This window comes from Rhinichthys klamathensis, unplaced genomic scaffold (assembly GCF_029890125.1).
Source record: "Rhinichthys klamathensis goyatoka isolate OS25496 unplaced genomic scaffold, OSU_Roscu_1.1 h1tg000305l_1, whole genome shotgun sequence".
NCBI classification, from domain to species: domain Eukaryota; kingdom Metazoa; phylum Chordata; class Actinopteri; order Cypriniformes; family Leuciscidae; genus Rhinichthys; species Rhinichthys klamathensis.
Genome location: NW_026606824.1, coordinates 1,177,462 through 1,188,405, shown reverse-complemented (window position 1 = coordinate 1,188,405; position 10,944 = coordinate 1,177,462). Strand labels below are relative to the sequence as shown.

Below are 10,944 nucleotides of genomic sequence, written 5' to 3'. Positions count from 1 at the left end.
CTGTGCTGCGTACCGTCTCGATCAGGCTCCTGTAGTCCTTCTTCAGAACCTCCGTCTGCCGCAGCCTGATGTCGTTCGTTCCCGCGTGCAGCACCACAGCTCGTCACCGTTCAGGATCTCGGGAACCTGTGCGGCGACATCAAGAACACGAGCACCAGGAAAGCAGTGAGTGCGCAACTTACCCTTACCTGAGGTAGCACGGACATGACGGACCATGGAAGTGCCGATGATCAAGGCGTCGTCGCATACCGACTCGCGAAGAGGTTCCGGGTGGAGATCTCGAAGACCGGGAGGGGCGGAGAGGTTCTTGCTCTGGTCCTGGCTCGTGTCTTCCGCTGTGGGATCACCCAGGGTCCATGGTGTTGTGTCGGTGCCGGAGTGAATGAAGCCAGAGATGATCGCGTCCTCCTGGGCAGAGAAACGCACGGAGTAGACGAAGTCGGAGTCAAAAAGTTACTAACCACTGACTTGTGAGCATCGGCGAGTGACGTTTCAAGCGCTGATCGCCGATCCCGCAGCTCGGCTTGTTTCTCCAGCAACCACGTATCTGTTTCTCCACCGACTCCAGCTCTAATCGTACCGAAATCAGCTCGAATGTGTCGTCACCTGCACTCAGAGGTAACGTTAGACACATATCCGATATGTTCGCCATTATAACAGATGAACAGTAAATTAGTAGTGATACTACCAATATCATTACTAATTTAGGACCGGAATGCTGGATATAACCTGTATCCTTTCAGTGAAACGGGTGTAAATTCAGACAGTCGATAGGTGCAAGGCCACGTGTGAAATGCTAGCGGGCTGAAAGGCTAGTAGCCGAGATTCGCAAAGTTGGATCTAAGTAGCGATATCAAAGCAATCCGATTGTTTTTTATAGGGAATAGTATCGAGGATAAGTTCACACGATAGAAAAATAGAAAGTGCTTGTTTATAAATTAGTGGTAAAGAAGAAAATCAAGGATTAATGAATCAATTTGACGGAGCTACAAACACAAAATGCATAGGTGTATGCGTGCGTCAAGTTTATATGTATATGCAAGTTATTCACAAGTTTATATGCATTCATTACTAACATAATATGTATTGGTATTAATTTCATATTAGCTTGCACGTGTATTTCATATATGTATTTTGAACATCTAATAGTAGGCTATACATGTATATGCGAGTAGCCTAATTTATTGGTGTATGCACGTGTGTTATTATGCATATTGATAAGCGAAGTTTGATTTAAATCCTACGTGGCGCCTCATACAACTCTCTTCCACTACACACACTTTCGTGTATGTCCCATGGGCCCTGGTTTTTATTTAACCTTTTCTTTTTGTTGAAAAGAAGGTTATTTCCATCTCAAACAACAAATGTGCCCCTAATAAAGGGTTTTTCACTTAGCAAGAGAAGTCATTTCACTCCACAAACGTTTATTTCCACCAAGTGATTAGAGGTGTACAAATGTTCATTACAGATCTGAGGGAAAAAATACAGGATATATGTAAATTCAAATTAGTTTTCTGAAAAATTAGCACTAAGATTTGTTTAGAAACTTATTTTCTCCCCCATAAACGAATGGTTAAATGACCAAAAACTTGTTTAAAAAGTTTTCTAAAAAGTCCACAGGGCCAACATGCATAGTTGAAGAAGCAACTAATTATATCAAATGGTTAACTATATTATTTAAAATATCTCATTAGTTTAACAAGACATCTTTATAGGCTACCAACTATGAGGATTTGATACTAATTTACCAAGTCATGTCTGTCAGAGAGAATGTTTTTGACTAGCTTGCCCTACTGGGCATTTTGATTGCCCTACTGGATTATAGTCTTCCGGTGATATGATTCTTATTATGAATGTGTGCACTGGACCTGTCAGTTTTTAGAAGACTAATAAGACATAAATTTTCCTCCTTTGGGTGTGTATAGGACCATCATGTGGAAAAGTCCAGCAGGGACAAAATAGGCCACCAGCAACCACCAACCACCGATTATAAAATATTAATGTTTATGTGAAGAATATGTGCACCACACCGCAGATGTTGTATCTATGACATTTTAATGGTAAGATGTCTTTTTATTTTAGCACAATAAATAAAGACAATACAATTAAGAATATAAAAAAAAACAATAACCACAAAACATGAACAATCTCTCACTTGTATAAAATGTCTTCATATGAACACTATAAACATATCTGCGTACGAATACCCGATCTGAGAAAGTGTTAAGAGCTGTTTATGAATTTCTCAACTTTTATCTGCATAGGCTGATATAATTATTTGACACATAATACATATTCATTCACTTAGTGCATATTCGTTCACAGAATTCAGCCAGCATTAATGCAGAATAAGTCTTGTAATTTGTTTTAATCTATTCCTGAAGTCATTCACTTCACTTTGTACATTTAGAACAAACACAATCAAAAGCAACCCTGCTTTTTCATTCACAGTGCAAAATCAAGCAGTCCGACATGCACTGCATTGATGAAAAAAAAAAAAAAATCCTTCAAAAATCCATTTTTTCTTTTTCCTTCACATTGTCACAGTAAATTTAGTGACATACTGAAGTCTGGTAGCCTTTTAATTCCAGCTCTGGCTCGTGGAGTTCACGTGGAGTAAAGATGCTGATCCTGGTTAACCACAAGCCTCGGGTTCATAACACTGCGTAATTTGGACCAGAAATTGAGATTAGTCCAGTTCAAGATCTAGTTCTCCAATATGCTCTTTCAGAAAATGAAAGTCAAACATCATATCATCATATCAAATTAAAAATATATTCAAATAACAAATACTGCCAAAATAGATGGGAATGGTGCTAGCTGACTAAAGTAGCAAGATAATGTTCCTGTGCTTACCATCAGGTCTTTTAGGGATGTCAAACATGTTCTTGGATTGATGCCGGTCCGGTGAGAGGAAGGAGCAAAAATAATTCTTTGCACTGCATCTGATCTGGCACACCATCAACACCATCCCTTTTCATTTGAAATCACAAAACACACATACACAATTGATTATTAGATGTACATACACTACTGTTCAAGTGTTTGGGGTCGGTAAGATTTTTAAAATGTTTAATGTGCTCACCAAGGCTGCATTTATTTGATCAAAAATACAGTAACATTCAGTAATAAACAGTAATATTGTGAAATAATATTACAATTTAAAAGAACTATTTTCTACTGTAATATATTGAAAATGTATTCCTGTGACCAATGCTGAATTGTCAGTCTTCAGTGTCACATGATCCTTCAGAAATCATTCTAATATGAAGATTTGATGTTGAATCTTTTTTTCAGGATTCTTTGATGAATAGAAAGTTCAAAAGGACAAAATCAGTTTGAAATAGAAATCTTTTGTAACATTATGAATGTCTTGACTGTCACTTTGATCCATTTAATAAATTCTTGCTAAATAAAAGTATTAATTTCTTTTTTTTTTTAAATCAAACTGACCTCAAACTTTTGAACGGTAGTATATTCATATACAGTTTATTTCATCACCATTTAAAAGTGAAGTGTGTATTGTTTGTGACATTAAAATACTTCCTACGGTATCAGTTTAATATGCATAGACAGCTTGCATAATGCATAATTCAAATTTTTGGATGAACTAAACAAACTTAAACCAGCATCCTCGGGGTGAGTGTGAACCTGAGCTCTCTCACCCAGCAGCAGCAGGAGGCTGAGGATCACGGCAGCGACGGCAGAGACGCTCAGCTGTGACACTGCTAGTCCTCTGAGTACATGGCAGTCTGCAGAATCACAGTCACACACACGAACCGAGAGGCTCTGGAGTGAAACCTGGCCCCGGCTGTCGGAGATCTTCAGGGTGAGCTCATGATCGCCCGCACGTACAGCGCTCTCTTTGATCAGTCTCACAGTTGTGCCTGGGAGGAAATCAGAACATGCTTTACACTGGAAAATGAACATGGTACCTTATACAATGTAATGTTACACGGTTACGGTAATAATTCAGTGTTATGCTATCATTTTGCCATTTTTTTCTTGTGAGAAAACAGGTACATGGGTTGCTATAGTGCATTAGTGATTGCCCACTTTTTCAGCTGCATTATTTTTTCCATTCATTTTTTCCATAGGGATTAAAAAAAAGGCTTTGTTAAAGAGTGAAACCCATGAAACAAGCCAACCCGCTACGAGGTGAATCACAACACTACAATAATAATACTATTTAATTACATTTATATAGCGTTTTTACATGGAAGGGGGGATCTCCTCAACCACCACCAATGTGCAGCACCACCTGGATGATGATGATGCGACGGCAGCCATATTGTGCCAGAACGCCCACCACACACCAGCTTACTGGTGGAGAGGAGACAGAGTGATGAAGCCAATCAGTGTATGGGGATGATTAGGAGGCCATGATGGACAGAGGCCAAGGGGGCAAATTTGGCAATTTGGGATTTTGAATGACCACAGAGAGTCAGGACTCGGTTTAACGTCTCATCCGAAGGACGGTGCTCTTTGACAGTATAGTGTCCCCGTCACTATACTAGGGCGTTAGGACCCACACAGAGCACAGGGTGAGCGCCCCCTGCTGGCCTCACTAACACCTCTTCCAGCAGCAACTCTTCCCAGGAGTCTCCCATCCAGGTACTGACCAGGCTCAGCCCTGCTTAGCTTCAGTGGGGGACCAGTCTTGGGCTACAGGGCGTTATGGCTGCTGGTCAAACTTTGATTTTAAGCAAAAAAGTATTTTGAAAATCAGATAACAATACAAATATACAAAGCTGTGTACTTAACGACTTTCTTTAGGGGAAGAACTACAATCCCATGAAGCATTGCGAAGTAAATAATTGAAAAACAATGGCGATTGTAGAAATATATATATATATATATATATATATATATATTAGGGCTAGGAATAACAGGATACCTCACGACACGATACGATAATATCACGACGATACAGCAATTCTGCGATAATCTATATATTGCTAGACAATCCTAATAATACATCACTGTGACAAAATGCCTGTGAAAAGGTTAAGTGCAGGTTTTCGCTCTTAATCAAAGTCCAAACTGTTAGAAAACAGCACAAAAAGTTTTCCAGTCTGTAAATTAAACTGAACCCTTTAAGTAAATTAAACGGTTTCAATGAGATCAGGGTTATGACATTACAAGTGGCGTTCATTTTTTCTTAGGCTAGTTAACTTATGTTCACGTTTCCCTCCTTCACGTGTTGAGCGCCACCTCGAGGAGCCATGAAGTAGTGGAGCTGGGAGAGGGGAAATCTATTTAGAGCGCCTTATTTTATTAATTAAAATATCAAAATTTGGCGCCAGCGTATCGATTATCTTATATTGCATGGAGAAGGAGAACGAGAACGATAAATCGCCCTATCGCTATTTTGTCCCATCCCTAATATATATAGTTTTTCTGCACAGCATCATGGGTAATGTAGTTTTTTTTTTACCATGAATTCCACTGTTAAACATGATTATTTAAATAAACAAAACAGAATTAACAGAAGCAAACAGCATTGATTAATATCCTCCTCAGAGTGGGACTGTCTTTAAAGGTTTATAAGTTTCCCTATGGAGAAAATGAATGCCGTTTTTACTTCCAGAACCCGACTATTGCGCTTTATTACAATTTTAAACAAGATGAGTATTTTTCTGATACCATAGTTAGAATGAAGCCTCCATTCCCCCTCAACATCTCCCATCAGCTCAAAGTGGACTGACAGGTCTGGGTCCACAGCTGTGATCTCAATGTTCTTCTGAGACAGACACATGCCCAATTTGTTGACCTCCAGGATCGGTCCAGTCTCCAGTCTGTCCACATGTTTCACCATCTCCACAAACACCGAGGGCTCACTGATGTCATCTTTCTTAATATTGGTGATGAGAAGGGATGCTGATGTGAACCTGGACTTTCCTCTTGAGTATTGTACATACCACAGTCCGTGTTTGGGACGTCCTGTGACTCTACAGTAGAAGAAGGGCTCCTCGTTCTCCACAATGACAGTCAGGCTCAAGTTGGACCTTTCTTCATAATTCAAAGGCTGCGTGGGGGGTCACATTATGAGTCACATAATTGAAATTAAATATTTGAAGCATTCAAAAACATGTTTTGTGCCAACCCAGTTACATTCAAAATATTTTGGGGTTTACTGGCATACATAAAAATACCAAAACACATTATTTACAGGTAATACTACTGTACTTTGGGAAAGAGAAAATGAAACTGCACAAAAATGATCACAGTGAAGGTTGAAACGGAGCTTGACGGCCCTTGTGAAAAAGACATACACTTACTACAGAAATAATATACTGTAAATGAATATACTTATAATGTAAGTGTATATAAATATACTTATTAATATTTACATTTATATTAGATGCAACTAGCTGACGTTATGCTTTTTTGACCCACTTTAGTTGGAATAAAGTACATCTATATAGTTTATTTAATTTAATAATTATTTCTTTGTAATTGTTTCTGAAATATGTTTAAAGTTACTGCTGACAAGCATTTATTGTAAACTAAAATATACTTTACTGTCATTTGTATTGACACTGGTATGTCATGTATTTTTAAATATATTTGTAATTACACTCTCTAATAATGAAGTTGCAGTTATTACATTAAAATATATTAACTTTAAATGTAATATCAAATAACACACTACAGTTAAAATTTACATCTGCTTTAACGTTAGTCAACATCACAATAAGTGCACTCATTTCCCAAAACATACTGATTTAAAATGTACTTTAAAGTAAAACTTTTAATTAGACTTAATTACAAAGTGCACTTAAAAAAAACATACATCAAAGTGCTCTTAAAAGTGCACTTAAACAGCCTTTTATTTTATTGATATTATATATCTAAAGAGTTTTAAAAAAATATACTGTTCGTGTTAAAATTTAAAGTGATCACAAGTGCACATTCAAAACAATTAAGCACACTTTTTCTTCACATGGGCAGGATGATAAAAAATTGTTTTGAGACATGTACTTTTTTTTCTTTTTCATTCCCAGAAAGGTTAAAGTATGTATTTTTATTATTATTTTTAAAGGGGGAAATGCCCCGGCATAACAGGGTTGAAATAAAAGTGCAGGGATGAAGACAAATTCTGACAAAGAATTCACATTCACGTATTCATTTTAATAAAAACAAAATCTAAGTAGAAGCTAATTTTTTAATTTAACTGAACCCATTAAAATATAATGGTGATATATTGCAAACAGGCTTATTTTCCAAAAAAATAAATAAAAATAAAACATTTAAAAAACAATTGTGTTGGCAAGTGATAGGGACAAGTATTGAAGAAAATGCGCTCCAAATAGGTAATAATCTTTTTGGTTCAGGTGCATAGAGCCACAAAAAAAAAAAAAAAGGTCAGCTTTGCACACTGAATTGGATCCAGACTAGAAAAGGTCTAGGAACAATATTTTATTTTATAAAAAAAATTGCAATAGGGACACAAATGTTTTCCCTGACAACGAGCCGAATCCAGTCTTACCTCCGAGACGGTTACGACTCCATCATTGGTGTCCGGCTCAGTCTGAATCTTGAAGTGCTGTGCTTCCTCACCCCGGAGAGAGTATCGTGCTCTCCACGCTGCAGATCCTCTGCTGTCTGTATCTGTCACCTGCACTCGGCAAACAGGTTCTCCGCTCACCCGTGAAGAAGCCTGTGGGACAAAAGCCATCAAACATATTTATATCTTAGTGGCTATTGGTTCTCGACTCGGTGAGAGTCTAAACAACCCTCTTCAAAAACAAGTCAAACTGCATAACTTGACTGCAATTGACAATAACATCTGAAAGCTTTAAACTAGGTTGGCTTACTGTTGCCCCAGTGAATTCTGGTAGATGGTTGTTTTTGTCGATGATATTCAGTATCACAGTGCTTGTACTGGAGAGTTGCACCTTCTCCCCATGGTCCTTTGCTTCAACCAGAATAGTGTATTTGTTGGTCTCCTACAATTGAACAAGCATAGTAAAGTTGAAAACTATATCTCTCACTACCAAAAGTTTTGACATGTCTGACATGATCTTTGACCTTTTGATAGCATAAGGCTCTTATTAACTCCTTTAATACTGTTTAATAAACGCATCCCAGAGCATGAATCTACGGTATATTATCAATTATATGTGCAACAGGAGAGAAACTGTGTATGATTATACCTCATAATCCAGGCATCCCTTGAAAGATATCTTCCCAGTCACGTCTGCCTCAGTTTGATGAATGAAGAACTCAGTATTGGAGGTTTGGGGAGAGACTGAAACGATTCTCAGAGTAAACAACGAGTTCGCTGAGCCAAACTGGTCATTGTCGGTTGCCAGCACTGTGACCAAATGCTCACCTTCGGGTAAGACAATACAGAGATGATCATGGGAAATGCACACCTAGGAAACCAGTTGGTTTAAACACGTTTTGTGTATCAGTACCTTGTGGTGTCGATTCATCTATTGTGGTTTCATACACTTCATTATTGAAAACAGGAGCGTGGTCATTGACATCCTGAATCACAATATCTACGGCAACGCTTGTGTTTTCATTAGTTAGTCTGATCTGCAAGTCAACAAAATAACAGTAAGTATTAATTACATATTAAATGAATGAATTTAACCAACGCATTCTCATCCCAAAGCGTAATATATTGACTCTTTTGACAAAGCGTCTATATCCAACGCACATGGCACCCTTTAGCGTCAATATAACACGCTTCGGTTTTGGGTAGGTTTAGGTCTGGGGTAGTGTTAGGGTTAGACCACTAGGAGGCGCCATATATCTGCGTCTCATATGACGCTTAAGGGTGCCATGTGCGTTGGATATAGACGCTTTGTCAAAAGAGTCAATATATTACGCTTTGGGATGAGAACGGGCTGATTTAACATGGCTCATCACTCTTGTTATGGCCCTTTCACACCTAGAACGATATCTATGAAGATAACTATAACAATGACTATATTAGCGTCCACAGCAGCGAACGATATCGGTCTGTTTATTATAAGCGCGCTGCAGTTTTGTCATCTGTCGCTTTAAATGCTCGAGCTCAGCAGGATGGATTCTGATTGGCTGTCAATGTTTTTAATGTTCTGAAAGCGATTCCAACAGTGCCGTTGTCATTATAGTTGTGGACTCTGCTATTCTTTAATATTAAGAACGATTTTTAGAGCTAGATCTTATCTTTATAGTTATTGTCCTGGGTGTGAACGGGCTTTAGACTTACTGTTAGCCTCTTGTACTCCTCATAGTCAACTTTTCCAAGAGCATAAACCGATCCGTTGGATTTGACAGAGAGAATTCCCTTGGGATCTTTGTCAATGCCCTGTCCATGGATGAAGTATTCCTCCATAACTCTCTTCTCAATATTTAACTAAGAGAATAAAAGGTGTAAACTAAGAGAATAAAAGGTGTAAACATTCAAAGGACAAACTATGAGTCTGATATCTGTGCTCATCAGTTGATATTCTGCGATAAAGTGGCCGATTACAACAGAAAGTGTTCAATATCACCTACATCTCCCAGTTTATATGGGAAAGGCCCACTGTGCTCCTCTTCCATGGAGAGTGAATGCATAACCCAGGCTCGCTTTGCGCGTTTGTTTTGTTTGGATGCGGTTGCACACTGAATACAGACACTCTGGAAAAGAAAATATTACACCGAAAGTTACAATTTACATTTCAAAATAATAAAAATTTTTTTTATAAAGTGGATACCTGTTAGCTATCCTGTTCTGGCGGTTGTGATGCAACTTAGCCAATAATTTGATTGTTTGTACAAGATTTGAACTCAAATTATTTGGAAAGCTTTTCTAATATCATTTCAACATTCTTTCCATATCGGCAACTAATCGTTTCCAGTTTATAGTACAATTTTAACCCCCCCCCCCCCCCACCCCAATTGGGTTTTTATATTTAGTAACTAAAACCAAAACTATAGTCCTATATTTTTTTGTAACTTTAAAAATAAAATGAATGTTAGCTTAAATAAAATAAAATATATGAAAAGTAAAATCTAGTTGCTAAGGCAAACATCTTTATTTTCATTTAGTACGAAAATACATGAAAATTATATAGATTTTTTCCTACTAAAAATGCTTAGATAACTAAAATGTTATCTAAAATGAAAATGAAAACTGGACATATAAAAAGAAAAATGAATTCAAAATATTACTGAAAACTATAATAGCCTAGTATTTCAATGATACTAAAATAACACAGGTCTGAATTGTATTGTTTTAAATGACAAAATATGTCAATTTCCAATAATTCAAGTAGAATAAAGCAGAAAACGACCTCTACTTGAACATTATAAAACTAGTCAGAGTTATCTCTTTAAAACCATAGGTTTTCAGAGAAGTAAATTTAATATCAAGTAGGCCTATTTGTTTTTAGAAAATGTGTAAAAGACTTCATTCGATGGAAAACTGTGTTACTGAACTGATAATATATTAAAAAAGTGACTTACTGCAACAAGGAAAACGATCACAACAGCCTTCATGTTATGCAGCCGGAATGGCCTGTCGCTCAGATCCAGGATCGACTTGCTTTAGTTGTTACTTTAGTGCATGTGCGGCAAGTTGACTTTTGGTGCCTCTTATAATAGAGGGTGATTTAAAAACATTTCTCTGGAAATCCACTTAAAATAGCACCCTATTGTTGAAGTCCATTTCCAAGGAATGGTTTAACAGTCCAGAGATTCCTGAACAAAGAAAGCAAGAAATACAAGATGCTTCTCGTTCCGGTTTCAGTTAAATGGAAAATATAAAATGTTTGTGCTGCAACTTGAGATAGATAGGCCTACTATTCCTACGTGACAGTGTTCAATCAGCAGACAGCATGATTTATGGGGAATGAGATCAGCTTGTGCTTCAGTTTTGCTAGCAAACACATTTATAGGTCATATATTTTATGAACCTCTTTATATCCTTCCAAGCAAATAAACCTGTCTTTGACATTTCTT

The 10,944-nt window shown here is 37.4% G+C and overlaps 1 protein-coding gene across 1 annotated transcript; it reads right to left on the bottom strand.

Annotated features, from left to right (window-relative positions):
* Nucleotides 1-2,902: 2,902 nt before the first annotated feature.
* Nucleotides 2,903-10,687, bottom strand: LOC130104227 (cadherin-like protein 26; the record flags this gene model as incomplete). The annotated part of the gene is made up of 10 exons (XM_056270709.1): nt 10,450-10,687; nt 9,499-9,621; nt 9,209-9,355; nt 8,424-8,547; nt 8,160-8,338; nt 7,821-7,952; nt 7,493-7,663; nt 5,647-6,028; nt 3,666-3,887; nt 2,903-2,973 (listed from the first exon to the last, which is right to left on the bottom strand). Coding segments are annotated over exons 1-10 (1,584 nt in total), but the record flags the coding sequence as incomplete, so codon positions are not given.
* Nucleotides 10,688-10,944: the final 257 nt, after the last annotated feature.